We start from the raw sequence: 27949 nt of genomic DNA on the forward strand, positions 1-27949 counted from the left end.
GCTGCCCTCAGCAGGGAGTAGGCAGGATCAGCAGAGCTCCAGGGGCCCAGGAATGAGCTGGGCTATCCAGGCTGGTGGACACGCCCTGGCTGGTCACACAGGTATTCTGGGGCAGCTGAGCCCACACTGCCCAGCACTGCAGCCCACCCAACAGGTCTTGTCCTCTGGGGAGGGTCCACCCAATTAGCTGCCAGGATACCCAAGCTGGTGAGAAACTGGAGGAAGTTTAAATTGTGCTACCTAGGGCAGGGGGTGGGAGGCAGTGGTTAAGTGCTGCTTAGGACAACAGCATCTCATGGCACAGCAGCAGTTGGAGACCAGGCTACTCCACTTCTGATCCACCTTTCTTCAAATGTGCCGGGAGCAGAGGAAGATGGCTGCAGTGCTCGGGGAGACCCGGATGGAGTTCCTGGCTCTTGGCTTTGACCTGCCCGGACCTGGCTGTGGTGGCCATTTGGAGAGTGAACCAGCAGATGGAAGCTCACTCTTGTGCTCAGTCTCCCTGCCTTGCAAATAAATATTTAAGGGGCGGGGGGTGGGGGAGGAAGTTGTGATTTGTTCCTTATGGAAACTCAACTTGTAGACACTTTTAGGGACTTTGTGCTTCCTCAAGTGTCAACGCATACCAGGTCTGTGTCCTCACTTGGGTCCTCCTCCTGCCTGGTGCCTGGCCCTGTGGGACACAGCCCCGCTTGGGACTGCCTCTGTCCATCCCCGAAGAGCCTGCACCACAAGGCAAAACAAGCCAATTCCCAGAAGCCCGCAGGCCTGACTCTCCCATGCCGCAGCCCCTCTGCCACCCTCCTTGGAGTCATCTGTGCTCACAGGACGAAGCGTCCTGGCCCCGTGACCCCACTTCTGCCTCAGCTGCGCACTCTTGACTTCTCCCAAGCCATGCTTTCCTCAGTTATCCAGGCAGTCTCTTCCGGCCACTTCCTCTCCAGCCCTGGTACCCCTTGCATGCCTAGATGGGGAGACCCCATGCATGGTCCTATCTTTGTCCCATGTGACTGCCATGCTCCACTCCTAGCTCTCTCATCCACACCTGTATGTTGGCCATGGGCCACAGCTGGGGGACAGTCCTTCCACAGAGACCAGGCCCACCACACACAAGGACTGTCCATGCTGCCCAGGGATCCTGCAGCCCACGGTGGCACCTCTTCTCACGAAGAGCTCTGAACAGCCTCTCCATCCTTGACCTCTCACGGCCCACCACACCTGCCCCTACAGTGGAGGAAGTGTCCGTGCCCAGCCCGAGCTCTGATCCCCTCTCCGTTGCTTGTTCAGGGCTTGTGTTTCCCCTCCTGGCCCCACTGATCCGGGTACCATCCTCACATCCCTGCTACCCTAAGCCTGTTTCCCGATTTCCACCAAGACCTTCGTGTCCCCATGCTGCCTCCCTGTTCTTCGATACTCTCAAGAGAAGTTTCTAGAAAGTATCAGCTGCTCTCATTTCTGCTTTCTCACCTCCCAGTCTCCCCTAGGTTAGCCTCACCTCCGCTTGACCCTTAGACTCCCCAACATCCTGGTTCCCCAAAACAAAAGCCCCCCAGACTCCCTTAGCTTCTGAGCAGCATCCAACACCCCTGCCTGGGCCGCTGCTCCCATGTGGCTCCCCGCTCCGCACCCAGCTCTCGCCTCCCCAGCTTCTCTCTGCTAGAGTTCTTTCCAGGCTCCAGGGGTGCTCACCTTGGCTACCCACACAGACCCTCCCAGAAGTGGACTCATTTACTTAACTATTTCCTTCCTTCCTCCTCTCCTCCTCCTCCTTCTACCCCTCTCTCTCTCTCTCTTATTTTAACAGCTGGCAGCACCTCTTCGGTATGCATAAGACACGGGGTGGGCCAGGTAGGAATTCTTCAGAGTTGCACCAGCGAGGCTGCAGCACCAACTTCTGTGCGCAAGAGCAAGGCCCGGGGGCTGGCTGGGCTGGCCTCGTCTGCAGTACATTGGAGCCAGGGCTAGGGAGGGTACTGACTAAGCACATGCTTTGACTAGTACAGAAGGTAGACTGAGCCCAAAACACAACACCAGCTGCTGCACCAAAGAGCAAGGTTTGAAGACCTCTCAGGCGAGGTTTCTTAGGAAGCTTCCCCAAACCACACCGCTGCCCTCAATTCCCGACCTCACAGGAAATCACACAGACAGGCAGTCCGACCCCGGGGCCACCTCAGTTGTAGAACTTCATGCAAGAATGGAGAGCATTCGTGTGAAAAAACAGCTCATCTGCATGTCTTCCAGGTCCTTCCTGATGGACAAAGAGCAAGCTAACTAAGACTTGCTGCTCAGGGTGGCCACAGCAGAGATCTCTGCCGCCTGAGGTGGCAGCCCTGAGCCCAGCCCCTGCTAGCTCAGCAAATCCTTTGACCCACGCTGGACATTACACAGCAAGTCAGGCCCATGACCACAACTGGAACTTGGACTCCAGGTACCTGATGTAGCATTCTTTGCTCCTTTTTATGAATGAAAGCTTTTCTGTTAACCTGCGAAGTTCCATGCAGGTCCAGCCAGTGTGCTGTGGACAGCAGAGTCCTGGGAAACCTGCAGGACCCTAGGGACCGGGCCCTGAGCTGCAGCAGTCCCGGGCACCAGGGGGTGCTGTGCGCTAGTCCAGGCGCCGCTTCCTTCCCACAGGTGGTTCACCTGGGAGGGCTCAGGGTCAGGAGTGGTACTGCCCCCTGCTAGGGAACCGGCAGACCCCCAGGCTGACCCGTCTTGTTCACTCACCACTTTGCTGTATCAACATTTCCTTCAGCTATTGGTTCACACTCAATGCATGGTGGGCTCAGGGGACAGACATTCTTTTTCTTTTTCTTTTAAAGATTTATTTATTTTTTTTTTTGGAAAGTCAGATCAAAGAGAAGGAGAGAGAGGGAAAGCTCTTCCATCTGCTGGTTCACTCCCCAGATGGCCACAATGGCCAGAGGTGAGCCAGTGCAGAACCAGGAGCCAGGAGCTTCTTCCAGGTCTCCCACACAGGTGTAGGATCCCAAGGCTTTGGGCCGTCCTCAACTGCCTTCCCAGGCCACAAGCTTTTCTCAATCTTTCCTTCAACTATTTGTCCACCCAGCCCCATGGTTCAGGGGGCTGACTTCTTTAAAAAAAACATTTATTTTTATTTGAGAGGCAGAGTTACACAGAGAGAAGGACATATAATATTCCATCTGCTGGTTCACTCCCCAAATGGCCACAGGGCTGGAGCTGAGCAAATCTGAAGCCAGGAGCCAGGAGCTCCCTCTGGGTCTTCCACGTGATTGAGGGTCCCAAGGATTTGGACCATCCTCCTCTGTCTTCCCAAACCATAATCAGGAAGCAGCTGGAATTTGAACAGTGCCCATATGGAATGCCAGCACTATAGAGAGAGGCTTAATCTATTGTGCCACAGTGCCAGACCCCTGGACTGATATTCTAATGCAAACAGGCAACAATTAAGAAGCCCGAGCCTGGCATGGTGGCCTAGCAGCTAAAGTCCTTAAACACACCTGGATCCCATATGGGTGCTGGTTCGTGTCCTGGCTGCTCCACTTCCCATCCAGCTCCCTGCTTGTGGCCTGGGAAAGCTGTAGAAGATGGTCCAAAGCCTTGGGACCCTGCACCCGCATGGGAAACCCAGAGGAAATTCCTGGCTCCTGGCTTTGGATTGGCGCAGCTCTAGCCCTTGTGGCCACTTGGGGAGTGAACCAGCAGATGGAAGATCTTTCTCTTTGTCTCTCCTCTCTGTAAATATGACTTTCCAACTAAAAAAAAAAATCTTAAAAAAAAAAACAGCAAACACTTAACATCAGAGGGTGGCAAGTGCAATGAGGGGACAGTAACGCAGGGCAAGTCACAGAGCGTAAGCTCCCACTTGAAAACACCTGCCGGATCCCTCATCAGGGCCCCTGGATCGAGTCCCCTGCTCTGCTTCTGGCCCAGCCTCCTGTGAACACACGTCCTAGGAGGCAGGAGCTGGTGGCTAGAGTCACTGGGTCCCATCACCCACTTGGGAGTCCTGGATCGAATTCTGGGTGCCTGGACATTTTGGGGAGTGAAACAGCAGACAGGGTCCTAAGGCTCTGGGCCATCCTTGCAGGACAGGAACTAGTGCCCATATGGGATGCTGGTGGCTGCAAGGTGAGTTTTTATCACTGAGCCATCACGCAGGGCCTGGCTGCTCCACTTTCAATTCAGCTCCCTGCTTATGGTCTGGGAAAACAGAGAAGAATGGCCCAAGTCCTTGGCCCCTCTACCCATGTGGGGGACCCAGAAGAAGCTCCTGGCTCCTGACTTTGGATCGGCTCAGCTCCAACAAGTGCATGCTTTTGGGGACTGCCACATGGGTAAGAAGGTTCTGGAGGAGGCCAGGGTGAAAGCAGGAGCCTCATGAGAACTGTGATAGGTGACCAGGAACGAGATGACAAGTGGCAGCACTGATCAGCGGATCCTGCTAGTGGATGGGGGCCGGAGGGGGGGGCGGTTCAAAACGGAGGAAGACAGTTACGGCTCCATCCAGCACCCCCACCGCTTAGGGCCACTGCGCCCCGGGCGTGCAAGGCGCTGCAGGGCCCCACGGATTGGGCTGTGGCCGAGCCAGGGACTCCCCCCCACCCTGTGTGGGGTGGAGCGCATAGCAAACCCAGCACACCCGGCTGCAAGATCCTGGCCCCGACCCGACGCCCCCTCCACTCCTTCCACCTGGGAAATCTCGGGGCCTCCCACCGTTGCGTCTGCCCCTGGGGGGGCACTATGGAGGAGACTAAGGGTGCGCGACGACCTCCGTCCAGCGAGGCCTGCCCGTCAAGGCCGCCCTCTCCTGCAGCCCCGAGGCTTGCAGCCTGGCGCGGCGTGGGCGGGGCAGTGTCTCCCTGAGGCCCCGCCCCGGCCCCGCCCCCGCAGTGAGCTCGGAGCCAGAAGGGGCGCCGTGATTGGGCAAGCCAGACGGCTTGGGCGGGGCTCTCCGCGGGCGGAACCACAGGCCTGTGGGCGGGGCGCCTCGGGGCGTGGCCTCGGGCCCCGCCCCCTCCCGCGGCCTCAAAGCGGGCGGCGTCGGCGGGGGCGGGGTCAGAGCGCTCGGACGCCCGGGTCCCGTCGCGGCCGCCCGGATCCCGCCTCCGTGCAGCGCCCCGGCGGGGCCGAGCAGGTACGGCGAGGGCGCGGGGCCGGGGGTCGGAGCCCGCTGGAGCTGCGGGGTGCACGCCCTCCCGCCAGGCCGGCCGCTGCCTCCGCCCCCGCCGTCCCGTGGCGAGGCGGATCGGCGCCTGCGCCGCTTCCTGCGGGGGTGGTGGTGGTGGTGGGGAGACCTGGCCCGGGCGCGGTTAGGGGGAAACTGAGTCACTGGCCCTGGCCTCGCCCTGGGGTGCCCCCAGCGATCCGCGCCGGAGCCTCGCCCCGCTCCTGCCGGCCCCGTCGCCCCGTCCGGCGCCCGCGGACCCCCGCCCGGGCTGCAGCGGCCTGGAGCCGCCTGGCGCGCACCCCTCCCCCTGCGCGGAGCCCCCGCGGCTCCCTCGGCGGCTCTCGGCGCAGTGTCAGCTTACACGCCTTATATAGTCCGAGCAGGCTGCAGCCCGGCCTGCCCGCCCGCCTGCCGGGACCAGGGGGGCGGGGAGAGCCGAGCCGGCCCCTGACTCACCCCGCCGCCCGCCCGAGGCTCCGGGCTGGCTCGAGGGCAGACGTGCCAGAATCCATGCCGCGGCCCACCCGAGGATGCGGAGGACTTTAAGCCAAGCCTGACAGGATACCTGTCCCTGCCTCACCCCGGCCGTGCCGCTCTGGCACCTGCTCAAGGCTAGTGTCCAGGGCTGGGCTGCCCGTGTGCCCACCCTGCAGGACACTCACCTCCTCTCTTCTCCTCTTAGGAGCTGGCACCATGGATTCCTTCAAAGTAGTGCTGGAGGGGCCAGCACCTTGGGGCTTCCGGCTGCAAGGGGGCAAGGACTTCAACGTGCCCCTGTCCATCTCCCGGGTGAGCTTGGTTTGGGAGAGGGGCTCCCCCACCCCGCCCCAGGTCTTTGGCTGCTCAGATCTCTGGGCGGAACTTGAACAGGACGGCCAGGTGTCAGCAGGCCTGAGAAGTAATGGCTAGCTAGTTGTACAAGGTCCCCACCGCACCTGCCAGCTGCCTCTCCACCAGGCTCCCTGTGGCTACGTCTGGGGGAGAAGACCAGTTCTGCCGGGTGGGAGCAGCGTCACCACCTGAGATCCAGCCCCCCTTCCCTGGCAGGGCGCTCACGTCCACCCAGGAGGTAGCAATTGGCATCCAGTGAGATGCCAGCTTGTCCAGTGCGGTCGTGGCAAGGCAGGGATGGGAATGGGGCAAGGATGCCCTGCAGTTTCTGTGGGTCGGACAAGGGCATCTCCCCCAGCCTGTGTGAGTGTGTGTCTCCCTCCTTCCACTGGCCCCATCCAGGATGTGGCGACCCCTGACCCAGAGCAGAGGTGTGGCTAGGCTAGGCTGCAGGACTGCAACTCCTGAATTCCTGAGAAGGCTACCCTGCTGGGGGCGGAGCTCTCCACTCGCCCCTCCCTGTGGCCGGGGGATTGCCTTATAAGCCCAAGAATGCAGCCCCAGGCTGGGATGGCCACCAGTGGAGAGGTCTACCTAGCCGAAAAGGGCTCACCCTCTGAGCCCGGGCCGTGGGCTCCTCACCCGCTGGCCAGGCTGTGGTTCCTGCTGGTGGGACATGGCCAGCCTGGAGCCTGGGGGTCAGGAGGGGGCGGGAACTTCCTGCCCCTATATCCGTCTGCCCAGAGGCCCACCCAGCTGCCTGGTGGGCATACAGCTGTTGGCAGGAAGCCCATGGCAAGCCCAGCCTGAGGTGGCTGAGGGTTGTTGATGGTTAGGGCAGGCCATGTTCTGCCTGGGATCTTTCCAGAGTCCTCTTGAGCCTGGCCTGCCAGCAGGCCCCTCACACACACACACACATGCATACCCTGGGAACCTACCCCACATCCGTCTCCCTGGGAAAGTGCCTCCACAAGTGGCTGGGACAAGGGAGGCCCACCTGGGCACAGCCTTCCCGCTTCACTGATAAGGATGCGGCCTGTCAGGGGCACCCTGGCCTGGGGTTGCCCTGTCTGCTGCCAGGGGTAGGGGTGGGGCTCCCAGTGAAGCCCAGCCTTGGAGTTGGACCTCGGCCGCCCACCCCCGGTGGCTGGAGGGTGGGGTGGTCTTTGCAGAGCTGGGCCAGCCCTCTCCTCCTCTGCTGACCCCTGAAAAGGGAGGAGGGAGGGGCTGGGGCTGGCTGCAGGCCCGGGCCTGGGAGATGAGGTAACGTCTGGGCCGGGGGGGTTGGGCTGCTCCGTGGAGCCCTTGGGCTGACTCACGCCCTCGCCCCTCAGTGTCCAGCCCCCTGGCTTTTCCCCTCCGTGGCCCTCTGGCCTCGCCCTCACCCTGGCCAGAGCTGCTTCTGACTTTTCTTGCCAAGCTCTTCTGGCTTCCAGCACCCCCACTCTAACCACCACCACTCCTCAGACTTCCTGTCCTCCCACTCCCAGGAAGGAAATGATCCCTGAACCCTCCTCCCGTCCCCAGCTGGCTGTTTCTGCCTACCCCTGAGGCCCCTACCGTGGGCTCCCCCACACCTCCCAGTGTGGGCAGGGAGTGGCCTGGCCAGGTTTCACTGACTCACTGGTGACCTTGAGTAAGTCACTTCCCCTGCAGGGCACCACTTCCCCTGCCCACTGAGGGAGTCGGAGGAGCGGGGCATCACACCCTGTGGGGGGGGCGTTAGGGAGCCCTTCCAGGTACCACCCCCCAGCAGAGGCAGCCTGGAGTGGTGGAACTGGAGAGGCAGGGCCGGGTCCTGCCTCTGCCTCACCTAGCTTGGTGACTTGTTGTTACCTCACCTCTCTGTCTTGCCATGTGTCACAGCAGACTCCTTCAGAAGCCACTTGTGGGCCGCTGGGAGGAAGGGGCGGCCCAGTGTGTGCACCTTGCCATCCCGGTGCAGGCATGCAGTGCAGCCATCCAGCCCAGCGTGCCCTCCTCCTCTCACTGCTGTCTGGCATCTCCTCAGAACCTCCTGGGGCTCTAGCAGTGGGTGCCAGGCTCCTTGCCATGTTGTAGTCCCAGGGGCTCAGACCCATGGACAGCCCAGCCAGCCACCCTGCCTGTGTTGACAGGCCACAGGGACCCAGTGGGGTTTGCCAGGGGCCCTGCTGTCAGGAATGAGGGGGGCTGTTTGGTTATGTTCCAGTGAGGGTAGTAACAGGATTGGGGGAGGCCTCGATCCCTTTCTGGTTCCCTGAGGATCCAGCAGCCGGCCAGGGACATGTGGCTTCGGGAGTCCTAGCTCCTGGCGGCATGGGACCAGCGGCCTGCTCAGCTTTGGCCTCTGTGACTCCTGCTGCCCGCAGCTCACTCCGGGAGGCAAAGCTGCGCAGGCCGGCGTGGCCGTGGGCGACTGGGTGCTGAGCATCGATGGCGAGAACGCAGGCAGCCTCACGCACATTGAGGCCCAGAACAAGATCCGGGCCTGCGGGGAGCGGCTCAGCCTGGGTCTCAGCAGGTATGCAGGGCTGCGGGTTGGTGGGTGGGGAAGTGGCAGGTGCTGTCCCGGCCTCATCCGTCCCGTGCACCCACCATCCGGTCTACCTTTTCCCTTCTCTTCCAGGGCTCAGCCGGCTCAGAACAAACCGCAGAAGGTGGGCGGCGACCTGGGGAGCTCTGGGTGGTGGGGGAGGGCTGGTGGCTGGGTTGCCCAGGCTGGCCTGCCCCCACCCCGTGACAACCTCAGCACCCTTCCCTGTCTGGGAGTTCCTGTTGCGGAGTGGAACGCAGACCCTGAGGGGGAAGGTCTGGGGAGTTGAGCCTGGGGCTGCCGCACGGTCCCGGGCCCACGCATGTCTGCCTGCCTCCACCGGCCTGCACTGCACTTGCCCCCTGCGCCTTCCCCCTGCCGGGGGCTGAGGTCATCGCTCCCCAATGGGAGCATTCGCAGCTCCGCAGCCACCCACCAGGATGTGAAGGCGGCTCTCCACTCCTGGGGCGTCCCATCTGCATCCCCCCACCCCCATCCTCGCCTGCCCTGCCCGGCTCTGTCTCTGCCCAGGCCCTGGCCCCTGCCGCGGACCCCCCGCGGTACACCTTTGCACCCAGTGCCTCTCTCAACAAGACGGCCCGGCCGTTCGGGGCGCCCCCGCCTGCTGACAGCGCCCCGCAGCAGAATGGGTACGTGCCCTCCAGCCCAGCCGCCCACCTGCCCACGCCTGCCCGCTGCGCGCTGCTGCTCCTTGCACTGCGCGCTCCAATCAGGCCGGAAACCGTGCGGCAGCGACCCCTGGCGGCCGGGGTGGCAGGCACTGGGCCCCCCAAGGGTGTGGCTCCCACCTCTTTGGGGGGCTCCGGACACGGCAGTGCCCCTCCCTGCCGCCAGCCGCCCGGGGTCGGGGGTGGGTTGGGCCAGCTGAGCCCCACTCGGTGCCACCTTGTCCAGGCGACTCTGACCCTGCCCATCTTTCTTCCTCTGTGTGTCTGTCCCTTTGTCCCTTTATCTGTCCATCTGTCTATTTCCTTCACAGGTGCAGACCCCTGACAAGTCAGTGAGCCCCCTCTGCCTGTCCCTCTCTTCCTTCCTTCCGGCACTCTGGGCGGTAGCCCCTCCCCACCCTGGCCACCCCCTGCCCTCCCCCACTCCCTGGCCCCCCAGGCCCTCTCCATTGCCCTTCCCCACGCCCCCCACCACCGCCACCAGCACCACCACCACCGTAAACCCTCCGGGAGGGGCTGCGCCCACCACATCCACAACATGAAGTTCTGAGCCGCCCCCTCCCCACAGACAGCCTCTCCGGCCACTTGTCCCCGACGCCAGCAAGCAGCGGCTGATGGAGGACACGGAAGACTGGCGGCCGCGGCCGGGCACGGGCCAGTCCCGCTCCTTCCGCATCCTTGCCCACCTCACGGGCACCGAGTTCAGTAAGTGCGGGGCCAGGGCCAGGCAGGTTCCTGCGGTCCTCCCAAGCTGGGGCGACCAATGGTTTTTCTTGATCACTGCCTCCCTCTGCCCTCCCAGTGCAAGACCCGGATGAGGAACACCTGAAGAAATCAAGGTAAAAGAACAGGTGCAGCCCCGCCTGCTGCCGCTTGCGGGGTAGCCCGGTGCTGTGTCTGTGCTCATGGTGCTCCCGAGCCCTTGCTCCTGCCTCCCTCCTCCCTTCCCTCCTCCCTCCTCCTTCCCTCCTCCCTCCTCCCTTCCCTCCTCCCTCCTCCACCGCTTGCGGGGTAGCCCGGTGCTGTGTCTGCGCTCATGGTGCTCCTGAACCCTTGCTCCTGCCTCCCTCCTCCCTTCCCTCCTCCCTCCTCCCTTCCCTCCTCCCTCCTCCCTCCTCCCTTCCCTCCTCCCTCCCTCCTCCCTCCTCCCTTCCCTCTTCCCTCCTCCACCGCTTGCGGGGTAGCCCGGTGCTGTGTCTGTGCTCATGGTGCTCCCGAGCCCTTGCTCCTGCCTCCCTCCTCCCTCCCCTCCTCCCTTCCCTCCTCCCTCTTCCTTTCCCTCCTCCCTCCTCCCTTCCCTCCTCCCTCCTCCCTCCTCCCTTCCCTCCTCCCTCCCTCCTCCCTCCTCCCTCCTCCCTTCCCTCTTCCCTCCTCCGCCGCTTGCGGGGTAGCCCGGTGCTGTGTCTGTGCTCATGGTGCTCCTGAACCCTTGTTCCTGCCTCCCTCCTCCCTTCCCTCCTCCCTCCTCCCTTCCCTCCTCCCTCCTCCCTGCTCCCTTCCCTCCCCTCCTCCCTTCCCTCCTCCCTCCTCCCTCCTCTCTTCCCTCCTCCCTCCTCTCTTCCCTCCTCCCTCCTCCCTCCTCCCTTCCCTCCTTCCTCCTCCCTCCCCTCCTCCCTCCTCCCTGCTCCCTTCCCTCCTCCCTCCTCCCTTCCCTCCTCCCTCCTTCCCTTCCCTCCTCCCTCCCCTCCTCCCTCCTCCCTGCTCCCTTCCCTCCTCCCTTCCCTCCTCCCCTCCCCTCCTCCCTTCCCTCCTCCCTTCCCTCCTCCCTCCCCTCCTCCCTCCTCCCTGCTCCCTTCCCTCCTCCCTCCTCCCTGCTCCCTTCCCTCCTCCCCTCCCCTCCTCCCTTCCCTCCTCCCTCCCCTCCTCCCTCCTCCCTGCTCCCTTCCCTCCTTCCTCCTCCCTCCTCCCTTCCCTCCCTGCCATCTCTCCTTTCTTCCTCTTTCCTCCCTCCCTTCCTTCCTCCTTCCCTTCCTTTCTGACTCCCTTCCATCTCCTTCCTTCCACTTTCTCCTCCTTTTCTCTCTGTCCCTCAGGGAAAAGTATGTGCTGGAACTGCAGAGCCCACGCTACACCCGCCTCCGGGACTGGCACCACCAGCGCTCTGCCCACGTACTCAACGTGCAGTCATAGCCTGGGCCTGTCTGGCCGGCTGCCCTCTCTGCTTCTCTCTCTCTCTCTCTCTCTGTGCCTCCTGCCCACCCCCAGGCACCCCCTTGGTGCCTCCAGCTTCCACTACCTCCCCTGTCCTTCTGCTCAGGCCTGGCCCTGGCAGCCCACCTGGCATAGGTCTGGCTCTGTTTGACCCTGCTTTCCTTCATTGCCCCATGGTCCTGCTGTCCGCCGGGTCTGTGCTGTTGTGGGCCTGGAAATAAATATTCGCTGCCCTGCTTTCTCTGCCTCTGACTTCATCTTTGCGGGGTTGTTGGATGGCGCGGCCTGGATCACCCTGGAAGGGGAGGGCTGGTTGTGGGAGAGGCTGCCCTGCTCTCAGCACTGGGATGAGATGAACTCCCAGAGATGGGAGCACCCTGTTCTGAACCATTGTCCAGCTGGCTGGAACCTGGCTGGGCAACATTGCCCTTCTATACCCAGGCTCTTCTCACACGGTGCCAGCAGGCCCTGGGTGGGCGGGTGGGGCCACGACAGGAACCTTGAATGGTCCATCTCACAGCCAGGTGCCCAGGACAGAAATCCCAGCCCCAGCCTCAAGCACAGCCCAGGAACCCTGGCCTGGTGAGACAGTGGGCTGGGGCCGGGTGGGCAACCCCTGGGAGAAGATGGGGTGGTAGACTGCTCGGTCCTAGCTTCCACACATGCCCTCACCACCCCACCCCCTCCTCCATACCCACTCCTGCACCTGCCTGGAGCTGCTTTCCTGGGCCCTGGCAGGCCCCACCACCCCCAGCCCCACCAGCCGCCCACCCTGGGCCGTGGATCCTGCGTTTGCTGAGCGCTACGCCCCGGACAAAACCAGCACGGTGCTGACCCGGCACAGCCAGCCGGCCACGCCCACGCCCCTGCAGAATCGTACCTCCATCGTGCAGGCCGCCACCGGAGGCAACGCAGGAGGGGGCGGAACCAGCAACGGCAAGACTCCTGTGTGCCACCAGTGCCACAAGGTCATTCGGTAGGTGGCCCTGTTCCTTCTCGGCCTTCCTGCTTTGTCTGATGGCCACTCTGCTGTCCTCAGCAGCCGCTGAAGGAAGATAGTAGGTTCCCGTTCCTGGTGGGGGGATCTGGGGGTCTGTCCTGGCTCCCCAGGGTCTTCATCCTCTAGTCCATACGCTGTATACTGACTGGCGTCAGCCACTGGCAGCATTTGGGGATACAAACACGTGATACCCCAAAACTGCATCCCCCGAGTTCCTGCCCCTCCTGGCTCTCTGCCTCTCTTCTTCCCACTCATTCAGTCTTGTCTCCCAGAGCAGGTGAGCCAGCTCCCTCTGCACACTCTGCCCCAGGGTCAGTATGCCAGATTCTAGAACATTCCTGGCCCTGGCCTGCTCTTGCTTCTCCATCAGCTCTTAAGCGGAAGTTCTACCAGGCTCCCTATTCCTCACACACCTGTTTGGGAGCAGCAAGCCCCTCCCCAGGCCGGATGGATAGGTGGGCCCCCAGTCCTGCCTAGGGGTTCCTGGGGACTCCTGCGCCCAGGACACCAGCAGGGTTATCAGATGCTGGCTACTTCACACTCCATGTGACCTGGGCCAAGCTGCTCCCTTGCAAAACTAGGATGAACCTTGTCACCCGGGACTTCCAGCGGATGTTCTGTCCTGTCTCCTGGGCTTGCTCCCGTCCCCTGTCCACTCTCACTGCCCTCACCTTTCCCCTCAGGGGCCGCTACCTGGTGGCACTGGGCCACGCCTACCACCCCGAAGAGTTTGTGTGCAGCCAGTGTGGAAAGGTCCTGGAAGAGGGCGGCTTCTTTGAGGAGAAGGGCGCCATCTTCTGCCCGCCCTGCTACGATGTGCGCTACGCCCCGACCTGTGCCAAGTGCAAGCAAAAGATCGCAGGCGTGAGTGGGGCTGCTGGGCGGGCAGGGGCCCTCTGACACTCGGGGAGCAGCTGCAGCCCGAGTCTGGAGAGGCCCCCCTGAGGGATCCTGTTAATGGTCTAATCAGTGGGTTTCTGTGCAGGCCTCACTTGACATGAGCCAGAATCTTCTATAAAACAAACAAAAAGATTTATATTTGAGAGTCAGAGCAACAGAGAGAAAAATCTCAGTAGGTGGAAGCTTAGCCCGCCGTGCCATCATACCAGCTGCAGAATCTAATTAACAACTGACCAAAATCCTCCCGTGACTCTGCAGGCCTCGGTTACCCCCACCCCTCAGGGCAGAGGGCGAGGTGAGCCCACGTGAAGCACAGATCAAGATTGAGGGACTAGAGGTTCCCTAAAATCAAGCCAGGAAGGAGGAGCTGGGCAGGCTGGGAGAGGCTGCTGCAACAGTTGGGTTGCACTTGGGCTGCAGTCACGGAAAAAGTCATTATGGGAATCCTGGGGTGCCTGTAGGAGCCCTAGTGTTCCCCACCTTGTTGTCTGAAGTCCTTGGCACTTAGAGGTCTGTACTAATCACTCCAGCAGCTCCGTTCTCACTCCAGGCAGGCAGAGGGCTAGGACACACGGTGTTCTTTTTTTTTTTTTTTTTTAAAGATTTATTCATTTTATTACAGCCAGATATACACAGAGAGGAGGAGAGACAGAGAGGAAGATTTTCCGTCCGATGAGTCACTCCCCAAGTGAGCCACAACGGGCCGGTGCGTGCCGATCCGATGCCGGGAACCTGGAACCTCTTCCGGGTCTCCCACGCGGGTGCAGTGTCCCAATGCATTGGGCCGTCCTCGACTGCTTTCCCAGGCCACAAGCAGGGAGCTGGATGGGAAGTGGAGCTGCCGGGATTAGAACCAGCGCCCATATGGGATCCCGGGGCATTCAAGGCGAGGACTTTATCTGCTAGGCCACGCCGCCGGGCCCCACACGGTGTTCTTTTAGCCAGGGCTTGCCTTTGAAAGAAAAGCTGGAAGCTGGAACTGTTAGCTCCAGCTACAAAGGCAGAATAGAGAGAGAGACAGAGAGACAGAGAGAAGGCTTCTTCCTGTTAATTCACTCCTCAAATGGCCACAGTGGCCAGAGCTGGGCCACTCCAAAGCCAGAAGCCAGGAGCTTTTCCAGGCTCGCCACGTGGATGCAGGAACCTAAACACTTGAGCCATCCTCCACTGCCTCCCAGGCGTGTTGGCAGGGAGCAGGATTGGAAGTGGAGCGGCTGGGACTCGAACTCCCATCCCATATGTGATGCTGATGTCACAGATGTCAGCTTTACCCACTACACCACGGCACCAGTCCCTAACACTGTTAACTTTATGGCTGCTCTGGGCTACAGGGGGAGCCAGGAACCCCAGCTGGGTCTCCTGCACGGATCACAGGGGCCCGAGCACTTGACCTATTTTCCACCTTCCCAGCTACGTTAGCAGGGAGTTGCAATGGGAGTGGAGCAGCAGGGACTCCAGTTAGCACTCCTGGGGCATACCAGCCTGGCAGCTGGTCACTAACTCTCCCATCCAAGTACTAACCAGGCCCGACCCAGCTTCCGAGAAGCTGGTCACTAACTCTGCTGCACCGTGACGTGGGTGGTTACGGCGAGAGGCCAGTCTACAGTGCCCACTTGTCAGGTGCACACGGAGACGGACTGGGAGCTAAGTAGCTCAGGACTGGCAAGCAGCAAAGCCAGAAACCTGGGCTCTAAATCCTGAGATTCCAGGGCCCTTTTCCTGCGGAGGCTAACGCAGCACAGCCTGCACAGGCTTAGGGTCTCTTCGGTTGTGTGTCAGGAGCTGACAGCTGGCCAGTCGGGTGGTCTCCCCCATAGCACAGTGGGCCCCGTGCTCTGGACACGTGGGTGTGACAGGTGTGGGTCCTGTCCCAAGGAGTGCACCCTGTGTGTGTTGGGGGGGTGGGCACAAGCAGAGGCCAGGACAGTCGTTCTCATCCAGACCAGGCAGGATGTCTCCCTCCTGTGCATACATACACACTGAGGCACGGAGAGGGGCGGAAGGGGTCCCTAACACGGCAGGGATCAGGGTGAAGGTGAGCTGGGGCAGCCCCAGGCCTCCAGGTCCCAGCTCAGATTCTCCGCCTTCTGTCCCCTCCTCCTGCTGGAACCCACAGAGAAGGCTGCTGGCTGCGGCCAGATAGCTCCCTGATGGTCCTGTGAGTGAGCTGATCTGAACCACGAAGTTCAGGAGACTCAGCACCATGATGACTCATTTTTCAGCACGGGTCCAGAGGTAGACGGCCTGGCAGTGGTGAGGCCAACCCAGGCTCCTGCCGCTCACTGCTTAGCCAGCCGTGGACTGTTTTCTCACCGCTCAGAGTGGCTCCTGAGCCTGCACCCAGGCGTCTGCACTGGAGCCACTGTGCTGTTGGGAAGGAAACAGGGGACGCAGGCCCACGGCCCAGCTTGAAGGGCTGCTGCTACCCCTCTTCCAGCCTCCATGCCATTGGTCAGAAATCAGCCCTCTGACCCCACCCAGCTGCCAGGACGGCTGAGAAATATGGTCTATTTTTTTAATCTGTTCTTGTTAGTTTCTTTTTTTTTTCTTTTAAAGATTTATTTGTTTTATTACAGCCAGATATACACAGAGGAGGAGAGACAGAGAGGAAGATCTTCCATCCGATGATTCACTCCCCAAGTGAGCCGCAACGGGCCGGTGCGTGCCGATCCGATGCCGGGAACCAGGAACCTCTTCCAGGTCTCCCACGCGGGTGCAGGGTCCCAATGCATTGGGCCGTCCTCAACTGCTTTCCCAGGCCACAAGCAGGGAGCTGGATGGGAAGTGGAGCTGCCGGGATTAGAACCGGCGCCCATATGGGATCCCGGGGCTTTCAAGGTGAGGACTTTAGCCGCTAGGCCACGGCCGCCGGGCCCTCTTGTTAGTTTTTTAAAAAGATTTGTTGTTGTTGTTGAAAAGTCAGATAAACAGAGAAAAGGAGAGACAGAGAGAAAGATCTTCCGTCGGCTGATTCACTCCCCAAGTGGCAGCAATGGCTGGAGCTGAGCTGATCCAAAGCCAAGAACCAGGAGCTTCTTCTGGGTGTCCCATGTAGGTGCAGGGTCCCAAAGCTTTAGGCCGTCCTTGACTGCTTTCCCAGGCCACAAGCAGGGAGCTGGAAGGAAAGTGGGGCTGCCAGGATACAAACTGACACCCATATGAGATCCTGGATGCAAGGTGAGGATTTAACTGCTAGGCTACCTCGCCAGGCCCGAGAAATATGATCTTTGCTTTGATTTGCTAGAAGCCCACCTCCCTCATTCCTCAAAAAGTGAGGGTTGCATGAATCAGCAGGAGGAGAGGGGACATCGTTGTCGCTGACATCATCATAGCAGCAGGTCCCTGGGAGAGGTCGTCTGCTCGTAACAGGAAGCCCAAAGTCAGTCTGATCACAGATGAGGGAATTTTGCCCAGGATTGCAGTCATTTCCTGGACAGCTCCATGGGACTGTTCCATGTTCCTCACACTGGGTCTCTGGATTCACTCCGCCAGCGCGAGGCCCTGCTGCAGGCTAACCACTCCTGTCCCCAGTCCTGTGTTCACACAAGAGATGGGGCTGGAGCGCCACCTGCCTCCTGAGTCCTGGGCTGGCTTGCTCACACCCGCCAGGTCAGTGCTGCTGACAAGTGAGTTTCCCAACAGTGCCTAGGAAGCCCCAGCTCACCTCGCCTGTTGGCGGGTGTGTGGGGGGAGCAGGCAAGAAGCTGCCAGCTGCCCCAATAGTGACTCACAGCCCATCAATTCCTGGAAATGTACTGTGCCATGCCCCCTTGTGTCCAGCGCTTAGAGCTACACGTGCCCTGGGTAGTGTGAGGCGCACAGTGGTGGGCGTGGCAGAGGAAAGCAGGTAGGCGGCATCAAAGAGGTGCAGTCGGCAGCACCGGAGGATCCCTTTGCACTTACACGGCCCCTCAATTCCCCCACGCAGGTCTCTTCATTCTGCCGGCACCCTTGGTTCTGCTACAGGGCCAATGCATAGTCTCACGGGACACTGCAATACCAGCACCGCTCATCCCTGACACTCCCCTCCCTCTGTCCGCCCCCTGCTCTCTGCTCACTGCACCCCCATGCTTTTGTCTCATCCTGGATAATTTAGACTGCCTCCTGCAGCAGGCACTGCGCATTACAGCGATGGTCAGCAAGCCCTTGAACAAGCAGGTGGACGTGTACTTCAGCTGGGGTGCACTTGGCCAGTGAGTGTCCCAAGGTGTGAGGTGTAACCAGGGGCTGAAGAGATACGCAGCTGCTTCTGGGGCAGTAGCAGGTGGCAGAGAAGGATTTAGGACCCACAGGGCCAGGACAGAAAGTGGCCACTGGCCACAAGCTCTTAACCCTGGGAGAAAGCTGCCTGCCCAGGCCGCGGCTGCAGCCACCTCTCCAGCCAGCTCACAGCTTGGAAAAGGAAGCAACAGGCATCGGGTCCGGGAGCCAGCCATTGTGCTGGCTGGGGCAAGACTTCAGGCAAGCAGGAACGCCTGACCAGTGACGTGCTTTGCCGCTAGAGGGCACGTTTGAGCCGAGCCACGCTCCACGCCACCCTCACATGGGCTGTACCTGGATGGCTGCTCCAGCTCTTTTTTCATCAATGGCCGGCCTTTCAAAGCCAGTATATGTGACTTTGAAACCTGGATCTCAATCCAAGCCTTCCAGACATGCCAGCATGAACCAGTAGCAGTGCCCTTAGAAGCACAGCAAGTGTTTTTCCCCCACGGCAAAGCTCCACCTGGCCCTGGCGGTCACTGGTGCCGGGATCCCTGGCTCCAGGCACAGGACACATTCCACCTTAGCCCTGCGAGGCAGGGACAGGGGTCCCAGCTCCTGCCTGTTCCAGATCTGAGTGCTGCTGGCCCTGGTCAGTGATGGCAGGGACGGGCGCAGAGGTGGGCAGCACAGGCCCAGTGACAACGCTCGGCCCCAATGAGCCTCTGCTTTGCCCTGGTTCGCTGAGCACCCACTGAGAGGAGGTCACCGTGTTACTAGAAAAGTCGATGCTTCCTCCCTCCTGGTCTTCAGTTTCAGTAGAAAGAATGAGAAGCAGTGGACCTGGATCAATAGCCTAGTGACTAAATCCTCACCTTACATGCACCAGGATCCCATGTGGGATCCGGTTCGTGTCCCGGCTGCTGCACTTCCCTTCCAGTTCCCTGCTTGTGGCCTGAGACAGCTGTAGAAAATGGTCCAAAGCCTTGGGACCCTGCATCCACAATGGAGACCCAGAAGAAACTCCTGGCTCCTGGTTTCAGATCAGCTCAGTTCTGTCCATTGTGGCCACTTGGGGAGTGAACCAGCAGGCTGAAGATCTTCTTCTCTTTGTAATTCTGCCTTTCCAATAAAAAATAAATCTTAAGACAAGAAAAAAAAGGAGCAGTAAGCAAAGGGTCAGGCAGTGCCATGAGTACCAGGCGAGAGGAAAGAGCAGCTAAGAGCAGGGACATGGCGCAGGCCAGGCGATGTTAGCTGCAATGGGCCTTGAGTGGGCCCTTGGAGATGAGGGGTCATGCTTGAGCTATCTAGGTTACAGCCCAAGGTGGGTGCCTGGCAGGGGGCCGGTGTGGCAGAATCCCCAGGAGAACAGCGGCCCCACCAGCCTGCAAGCCCTGCTCAGCACTTTGGTTCAGATGGAAGGTATTCTGCGGTGGCAGTGGGGAAGCCACCTGCCGCGAGCTGCAGGGACTCACCATGGTATGGTGTGTCGGAGCCCAGAGATGATGGCCAGCTGTGAGGGCTTGTGGCAGGGAGACCGAGCAGCCAGGCGATGGATGTACTTTAGGGGTGGACTTAGCAAAGGGTGCGAGAGGAAGGGAGGGACTCGGCCCCAGCAGTTGGAAGGAGCCTGCGGGGGGGTGGGGCGGGGGAGGTGAGGGCAACCGAGTGTGTAGGCATAATGCTTACCCTGGGAAGGAAGACCCCTGTGACTGTGGCCACCTCCCAGGAGATCATGCACGCCCTGAAGATGACGTGGCACGTGCACTGTTTCACCTGCACCGCCTGCAAGACCCCCATTCGCAACAGGGCCTTCTACATGGAGGAAGGGGTGCCCTACTGCGAGCGAGGTATGGGGCTGCCCCACCCCTCAGCAAGGGCAGGGTTGCGATGAGGCGTACGGCAAGCACAGATCCCAGCCCCCTGGCCTCTTCCCTGCCTCCTTCCTCAGATTACGAGAAGATGTTTGGCACCAAATGCCGCGGCTGTGATTTCAAGATCGATGCTGGGGACCGCTTCCTGGAGGCGCTGGGCTTCAGCTGGCATGACACCTGCTTCGTGTGCGCGGTGAGCACCCACCCCGGCCTCGGCCCCACTCCCACCCGCCCCCCACCCACTGGAGACGGCCTTTCCCACCCGCCGCCACTCCCGCTGACTGCAGCATCAATGCCCACAGATCTGTCAGGTCAACCTGGAAGGGAAGACCTTCTACTCCAAGAAGGACAAGCCCCTCTGTAAGAGCCACGCCTTCTCACACGTGTGAGCCTCGCTGCCCGCTGCCACCTGTGTCTGACCCAGCCCGGGGCGTCTAGAATTCCTCACCCGCCCAGCATTTCTGGGTAGGGCTGGCCGCGGCTGTCCCGAGCCCAACTCCTGCACCCAGTCTGGGGCTCTCTGGACCCCATGTTGTCCCCTCACGTGCCCCCACACTCCGCCCACCGCAGTCACCGCTGCTGGCCACACCAGCCCCTCCTTCACCTCCATTGCCACAATAAACCTGTGTCCAGCTATGTCTGTGTCCCTCCTGTCCCTGGGAGTGGTGGGACTTGACGTACACAGTGGGGAGAGAGGCTCCTGTGGTCTTGCCTGACTGGCCATCTTGATGGCCTGATGAGAGGTCGCTGTCAGAGGACAGAGGTACAGGAGGAACACATGGAGGCAGCCGCTGGCCTGACCGGCAGGAAGGTTGGAAAAGGGCAGCTATGGGGAGGGGGCGTGCCAGGGAGCGCCAGGTGAGGGCCCCTTGTACATGAGGGCCAGTCATCACTGCTCTTAAGAACGGGAGCAGGACAAGGCGGGGCGGAAGAGGACCGTCCACACAGTGGACAGGAAGGAGAGTGAGAGGAAAGGTTGGGGCGGTGCCGCCGGGCGCTGGGCAAGGCGGCAGGGCTGAGTGGAGAGAAGGCTCATGCCTTGGCCGGCGTCCAGGACATAGCAGATGCCGCTGGGAGTGTCACACAGCTGTCAGCCAGCCCGCTGAGGCATCTGCAGTTACTCATGCTTCAACCTAGACATCCTTGGCAGGGTAACAGAGTCAAAAAGAGATCTTCCATCTGCTGGTTTACTCCTCAAGTGCCTGCTACAGCCAAGATGGGGCCAAGAGCTCCATCTGGGTCTCTTACGAGAGAGGCAGGGGCCCAGCACCTGCTGCCTCCCAGGACGCCCCAGCAAGAAGCCAGCGTGGAAGCAGAGCTGAGAAGGGAACCAGCACTCTGATTCCAGATGTGGGTGTCTCCAGGGGCGGCTTAACGTACTGCACCACCACACCTGTTGTCTGGGCGCTAAGCATGCTGACAAAGCTTAGTGAAGATAAACTCAGACAGGCCGGGAGAGCTGACCCTGCCCCGCAACCCCATGGCCAGGCAAACCACACCTAACACTGTGCTGTCCAGGGGTCGGCCAGCCCTGGGCAGCATACCCCTGTCTAGCCAAACGCACATCTGCCTGGCACCTCGAGAACGTGTGTTGGTGTAACCCTCCTATCTCCCGGGGTCCCCTGTTTCCCACGGATGCTCCCTGTCATGTCCCCTGACCAAGGCCCAAATGAGGCGCTCAGCAGTCTAGCACACTGGTGGTCACCTGGCCTTCAATGGGGGAGAGGGGTTTCTGGCACAGGACCTGCAGTACATCCACACACCTCATTTCCTTGGAACTTTCCTCCTTTTTTTTAAAAAAAGATTTATTATTATTGGAAAGCTGGATATACACAGAGGAGGAGAGACAGAGAGGAAGATCCTCCATCTGATGTTTCACTCCCCAAGTGAGCCGCAACGGGCCGGTGCGCGCCGATCCAAAGCCAGGAACCAGGAACCTCTTCCGGGTCTCCCACGCGGGTGCAGGGTCCCAAAGCTTTGGGCCGTCCTCGACTGCTTTCCCAGGCCACAAGCAGGGAGCTGGATGGGAAGTGGAGCTGCCGGGATTAGAACCGGCGGCCATATGGGATCCTGGCGCGTTCAAAGCGAGGACTTCAGCTGCTAGGCCATGCCGCGGAGCCTGGACCTTTCCTCCTTAACAGAAGGAGCTCCACTGTGGTTTCTGTTGGAGCCCGAAAGAAAAGGGGAAGGTGGGCCCGGTGCGGCCGTGGCCTAGCAGTTAAAGTCCTCAGCTTGTATGCGTGCACCGGGATCCCATGTGGGCGCCGGTTCTAATCCTGGCAGCAGCCCTGCTTCCCATCCAGCTCCCTGCTTGTGGCCTGGGAAAGCAGTCGAGGACGGCCCAAAGCCTTGGGACCCTGCACCTGTGTGGGAGACCCGGAAGGAGCTCCTGACTCCTGGCTTCGGATCGGCGCAGCACCATCTGTTGAGGTCACTTGAAGAGTGAATTATCAGACAGAAGATCTTCCTCTCTGTATATCTGACTTTCCAATGAAAATAAAATCTTAATAATAATCATAATAATAATAGAGGAAGGCTTGGTATGGGCATCCTGTTGTGCCTGGTGAATGGTGGGTACCCAGTAGGTGAACAAGGTAGGTGCCTGTGGGGCATTTAGGAGACAAGTCCAGGGGGCAGCGGAAGGACCAGACCTAGATCCACATGGACCGGGCTCAGGCCAGTTTGCACAGGAGCTGGTTGAGGAGGGTGACGGTGAGGTATGGCTTGCTCTCAACCCAGACCATCCCTGGCATAAGAAGTGCGTGGTAGCTTCTATTTCATAAGCCCCGCACACTCTTCCACTTCTCATGAACCCTTAAGCTCTCTCAGTCCACCCTCAGTTTCCATGGATACGAAGTAGCAAGAGCAGAGGGGCAGACAATTGTGGGAGCCATGCTGGCCATGCAAGGGGGGGCAGCATGGCCCACCTGCCAGTTTGACTGCACTGTCCAGAGGTTCAGATCACTACATGAGAGGTGCTTTTTCAACACAGGCTACTCTACTCCATTTCTCAAAAAGCCCCTTGAAATAATAGCACGTGAGCCAAATCCACTGTGAGGACGGCCTCGGCCTTAGCATGGAGAAGGGCCAAGAGACCCAGGTCCATTCGCCCAGTACTGGACAGAGACCAATGACAAGCAGCCAGGAGGGGCGGCGGGGTGTGGATGCTGGCAACCTCCAGGGAGCTCCAAGCAGGGCAAAAGTGTTTTGGGACGTTGCCAGAAGTGTCACCTAGGCCGATAAGGCCAGGGAGTCCCCACAGTGTTGCACAACAAGGAGGCAGCTGCCAGATCAGTTTATGGGAGAGCTGGGGTGGCTGCCAGGGTTAGAGAGAGGAGGGCAGGGAGGGGTGAGGACGAGGCTGAGAGGGTGCAGACAGCTCTGTTAAGAGGTTTGGCCTTGGGGAGGGGGGCAAGGGGAGGTCACAGTCGGCTGGTCAGCTCAGATAAGGCTACAAGGAGGAAGCTTAGGACTGCCAAGAGATGGTGGCTGGAGATGGAGGAGGAGGATGTGTCAGCAGAGCAGGGAGGGAAGCAGGGAGCCGGGGGAAAGATGCTGGGCACTGGCTCCACGAACCACCTCACTCTATCCTGCAAGGAAAGGGGCGCCTTCCTTGTATGTCATTTGCATGTCACTGTACCTTTAAGAGAGGAGCTTTTTTCTTTTCCTTTTTTTTTTTTTTTGAAGGGTTTTTTAGATGACTCACGCTATTTCTTGGACAGAGTGACAGAGGCAGACAGACCCAGACAGCTCTTCAATCCACAGGCTCACTCTCCCAATGGCCACAATAGCCAGGATGGGCCAGGCTGGAGCCAGGAGCCAGGGACTCCATTGCTCTCCCACGTGGACTGCGGGAGACAAGCAGCGCTTGCGCCGTCCTCCACCGGCTTCCCAGGCACGTTTGTAGAGAGCTGATCAGGAGTGAATGGGCCTCAATCCAGCTCTCAGATATGGGGTGTGGGTCTCCCAAGCTGCGGCTTAACCGCCACACCATAGACCCACCTCAAGAGAGATGTTAGGAAAAGCACGCTTCAAGAGAGGGAACTGAAGCTGACTCGTCACAGGGGTCTGTACAGGGACCTGCACTGTGGCGTGGTGGATTGATCCATGCTACCTGCAACGCCAGCATCCCATAGGAGCACAGGTTCGAGGCCCGACTGCGCCACTCCCAATCCTGCTTCCTGCTACTGTTCCTCGGAAAGCAGCACAAGATAAAACAAGTGCCTGACTCACTGCCACCCTTGTGGACAGTCCACATGAAAACCAGTAGTGATCTGGACTGAATCACCCAGCAGGAATGGCCTGGTCTGCTTTCCGGACTCGGAGGCCTCAAGGACAGGCTCCTGACCTCAGGGTTAAGACGTCTGTGTCCCTGGACGGCATGGTAACCTAGTGGCTAAAGTTCTCAACTTGCAAACGCCGGGATCCAATATGAGTGGTGGTTCGTGTCCTGGCCACTCCACTTCCCATCCAGCTCCCTGCTTGTGGCCTGGGAAAGCAGTCGAGGACGGCCCAAAGCCTTGGGACCCTGCACCCGTGTGGGAAACCTGGAAGGAGCTCCTGGCTCTTGGCTTTGGATGAGCTCAGCTACAGCCGTTAAGGCTGCTTAGGGAGTGAATCAGCGGACGGAAGATCTTTCTCTCTGACTCTCCTCCTCTCTGTGTATGTCTTTCCAATAAAAATAAATAAATCTTTTTTTAGATTCACTTTATTTTCATTGCAAAGTCAGAGCTGGATGGGAAGCAGGGCTGCTGACATTAGAACCGGTGTGCATATGGAATCCCAACGTGTTCACGGTGAGGACTTTAGCCACTAGGCCACAGCGCCAGGCCCTAAAAATAAATAAATCTCAAAAAAGAAGACGCCTGCATTCTACACTGAGGCTGGGTGGGGGGGAGGGGGTTGATTCTCACCTTCCTGCTAGTGCAGGTGCTGGGAGGCAGCACTGAGGGCTCGGTGACGGGGTTCCTGTCCCCCGTGCGGGAGCCCTTGATGACATTCCTGGCTCCTGTCTTTAGCCCCAAGTGTTACATGCACTGTGGAGTGAGTTACTGACAGATCTCCCCCAAGCGTCTCTCCTCTCTCCCCCTCTCTGCCTCTCAAATGCATAGATTAAAATTAAGAAAGAAAAAAGAAACAAAACCACAGGCCAGAGCGCTCTCACCCCAACCCAGCCAGTGCCTTGCCTACCCTATCAGCCACGGAGCTGCAGAGAACACAGTGTTCCCAAGCTGGGTGCTGGTGGGAGCTGCAGGGACTGGGAAATGAATGTCCTCATGCTAGGCAGGGGAGCCTATTAGGACCCTGGCAGAGTACAGGGTCCCCAGCCAAGGGGGCAGAGCCCGCGTCAGGGGGCTGAGTGGGCAACCAGGGAGGCAGCAGGCAGGGGGAGCATTTCCCAGCTCTAGACAGCCAAAGCTCGCTGGGAGTCAGCAGCGAGAGCAGCTGTGAAGGCCTGGGGACTATGGTGCCAGAACTAAAGATTCTGCCCCTGCCTCCTCAATACTGGGCCCCACTGGGCTTGGGACACTCAGAAGGTACACGCCACCCTGGCAAGGGAACTGATGCTCCAAGCCAAAGCCATGCCTGGGAGTGCGGAGGGACCCCTCCCCAGTGGGGTCTAACTGGGAGGAGAGGGGAACTACCAGGGTGGAGCACTGTTGGGGGTCTCGCTCACAGCTACTGGGGAGGGTCTCCTCATTCAGGACTTGGGGCATTAGATAGTTCACTTGAGCTTTTGCCCCAGACAAACACAAAGAGTGCTGTTTGGAGCCCAGCGTGCCGGTATGGCAGGTTAAGCCAGCACCTGTGACAGCCACAGCCCACATGGGAGTCCTGGCTGTTCACCTAGCTCCCTGCTAATGCACTGGGAAGGCAGCAGAAGCCAGCCCCGCCTCTCACAGCTGGAACCAGGTGGCCAAGGACATCAAAGGCTTCGGTGCACTCCCCATCTCTGATGCTCTTCTCAGCACTAGCTTTTTTCTCTGGGAGGGAGAGACCCCAGAGATGGCCTCCAGCAGCCCAGGGGACAACTCCAGCAAAAGTCCTAGGGCCAGTGCCAGTGCCATGGGACGGACTTGGGCCACAGGTCCAGCTCTGTAACAATGATGGAGTCTGGGGACAGGCCTGACCGTGGGGTCTGCTGCACAGCCGGCCCAGGAATCCTTCTGCGATACCTTTCCAGGCTGGAGTGGGCCTCTGGGTATGGAAATAGTAGTGCTGGCAGCGGAGCAAAGAGGGCAGCTTCCCATCCAGGCTCTATGCTATGCGCCTATGCGTTCCCAGGCTGGGCACGTCCCCCCTCTGAGCCTCATGGCCTTTCTGCCAAACGGGGAGGATGACCAGCCCTGCTGCCCACTGTGTACTACGGCCACGTGTGCTGAGACCAGCGAGGTCCAGCTGAGGGCTTGCCAGGCGTGGAACCGGTGGTGAATAGAGAGGCTGGCACACTGCCCAGGGCACTGCCAAGGGCAACACCGGGTGATTTGTAACACCGGTTGTAATTAGGTGGCGCTTTCGAAGGTGGGCCTGGGAAGGTCTGGCAGCACAGGGTGCTCTCAAGCCCTCAGCCTGTACCCCTTCTTGGGGGTGTGGGGGAGTCCAGATCAGGAAGTGGGTTGAATCAGGGTGGAGTTTCTCACTCCCACGCCTGCATGCAATTGCTGTACGTCCCAGGTCCTCAAAAAGAAACCCAGGGGGAAGTGTTTCTGCCAAAGTCACGCAGCCGGGGATCAGTTTTAAGCTTTGCTCCCGGCCTTTCTTCTCTTCCCCTTGTCCCACTGTGCTGTTGGGGGCTCAGAAGTGTGGAAATGCGCCATCCCCACCTCACCGCACAGTGTGCAGGGTTGGGAGCTCTGTGCTGGTACCCCAGGGAAGGGGGCAGCCTGGCATATCAGCAGCCTGAAGGGTGACCAGTGCTGGGAGTGGCAGACCCTCGGCTGTGTGAGGACCTCCAGGTGGCACCCACCAGCTGCCCTCCAGATGTGTGAGTATCAGGGGCAGCATCTATGAGCAAGTTGATGCCAAGCAGCCCCCACTCAAACTGGCCAAGGCAACTGGAAACCAGCAGGGGCTACTCTGGTTTTTAGTCTTGGGGGTACCGGTGACCATGTGGTGGCACCAATGCCAGGGCAGGTGGGAAGGTGGAGCCAGTGGGTAGTTGGTTTTGCACAGCAGGGCGTGTGAGGGCTCAGCATGACAGCATAGTAGCTAAATCCTCTCTTTGCATCCACCAGGATCCCCTATGGGCGCCAGTTCGTGTCCCAGCTGCTCCACTTCCCATCCAGCTCCCTGCTGTGGCCTGGGAAAGCAGTCAAGGACAGCCCAAAGCCTTGGGACCCTGCACCTGCGTGGAAGACCTGGAGGAAGCTCCTGGCTCCTGGCTTTGGATCAGCTCAGCTCCAGCCATTGCAGCCACTTGGAGAGTGAACCAGCAGACTCCTTCTCCCCGTAAATCTGCCTTCCCAATAAAGTAAATAAACAAATCTTTAAAAAAAAAAAGGTGATGTGAAAGCAGGCAGAGTGAGGGGCCCAGAGCAGGGGGCCTGCATGGCCTGGGAGCAGGAGATCCCTCCCTCACTTCCCTGAGTGGTCCTAAACCAGCTGCCAGAAACCTGAGGGCTCCATGTGCCACCTGTGCAATTTTTCTGAAAATTAAAAACTGTTCTGAAATAGAAAGTTTCTCCAAAAATATCCAAGGCAAGAGGTGAGAGTAGGTGTGGCTGGAAGGGTTTGTAGGTGGTTGCTGAGGAAGCAGGGGTTTGAGGAAGGGAGAGCTGGGAGGCACTGGGGGATTTGAGATGTGGAACCGAGCACAGGAGGCTGGGGCAGGGGACTTGAGTGGGAGGAGCTGTGAGCTAGGACAAGCAGCAGGCAGGCAGGCAGCAGGCTCCAGCTGAGGCCAGAGAGCAGATGCCAGGCCATCTGCCCACCCCTCCCAGGCACCCCTGGACCCTGCTGCAGGGTGGGGTGGGGCGGAGTCTCCCTCCCCACTCTGTGCCTGCTGCTGCTCCTCACCCCTTCCCTGCCCCCTTGCCCTGTGTCACTCACTGCCTTAGTGGTCCCCAGGGCACCCCTCCTGGCCAGCAGGTGTGGGTCTAAAGTAGGAGGGGACATGGAGGACATGCAGGCTTAGGGATCCTGGACACAGTAGGTGCTCAGAGTCTTAAAAGGGTTCTCCCCACTCCAGGGTGCTGGGAACCGCTGCTTGGAGCAAAGGGTCCACGCTGCTCTCCCCTGGCACAACCATCCAACTCAGAACTCAGAGGCCTTGTCCCCACCCCTGGCCTGGACCAGCAGAGGCTGCTAAAGGGATGTTGCCTCCCTTGGGAAGAAGCGGCTTGGGTGGGGGGAGGCTTCATCTTGGTGAGAGGGATCTGAGAAGAGAGGCTCTGGCTCCGGGACTTCCGCATTCCCCACACCCCCACCCCGCTCCCAGCAGGGGACTTCTCCGTTGTAAAGGTGCCAGGAGGCAGGCTGTGCAGTGTCTCCTGAGGAGCCCTGTCCTGGGAGGCTGGGGTTAGATGCTGCTTGGGGAACTCCACCTGGGATTCCCCCAGAAGGTGTGAGGCTGGGGAGAGAAGCAAGGGATTTCCTAGCTTGGCCCCATCTGGGAAGGCACAGCTGTGGGTGTGC

The 27949-nt window shown here is 60.0% G+C and overlaps 1 protein-coding gene across 6 annotated transcripts; it reads left to right on the top strand.

The window, feature by feature from the left end:
• Window positions 1-4979: 4979 nt before the first annotated feature.
• On the top strand, window positions 4980-19949 carry PDLIM7 (PDZ and LIM domain 7). Of its 6 annotated transcripts, XM_058677504.1 has the most exons (14): window positions 4980-5119; window positions 5835-5941; window positions 8335-8486; window positions 8592-8622; window positions 9030-9148; window positions 9499-9519; window positions 9756-9892; window positions 9990-10026; window positions 11859-11920; window positions 12077-12314; window positions 13022-13202; window positions 19171-19291; window positions 19393-19508; window positions 19618-19949. In XM_058677504.1, the coding sequence occupies exons 2-14, from the start codon at window positions 5846-5848 to the stop codon at window positions 19702-19704; spliced, it is 1398 nt and encodes a 465-aa protein (XP_058533487.1). In that variant the 5' UTR covers window positions 4980-5119; window positions 5835-5845; the 3' UTR covers window positions 19705-19949. The 6 variants fall into 6 exon arrangements, with proteins under 6 accessions (XP_058533487.1, XP_004587427.2, XP_058533488.1 ...); XM_004587370.4 differs by lacking the exon at window positions 9499-9519; XM_058677505.1 differs by lacking the exon at window positions 9030-9148 and having other exon boundaries at window positions 9499-9515.
• Window positions 19950-27949: the final 8000 nt, after the last annotated feature.

This window comes from Ochotona princeps, chromosome 19, assembly GCF_030435755.1.
Source record: "Ochotona princeps isolate mOchPri1 chromosome 19, mOchPri1.hap1, whole genome shotgun sequence".
Taxonomy (NCBI): Eukaryota; Metazoa; Chordata; class Mammalia; order Lagomorpha; family Ochotonidae; genus Ochotona; species Ochotona princeps.

Excerpts from the sequence above, each read along its gene's own strand:
- PDLIM7 (XM_058677504.1), top strand. The coding sequence starts at position 5,846 with ATGGATTCCTTCAAAGTAGTGCTGGAGGGGCCAGCACCTTGGGGCTTC. Across the intron at positions 9,893-9,989 it reads CCTCACGGGCACCGAGTTCA|TGCAAGACCCGGATGAGGAA; the intron begins GTAAGTGCGGGG and ends CTGCCCTCCCAG. Across the intron at positions 11,921-12,076 it reads AGCCCAGGAACCCTGGCCTG|GCCCCACCACCCCCAGCCCC; the intron begins GTGAGACAGTGG and ends GGGCCCTGGCAG.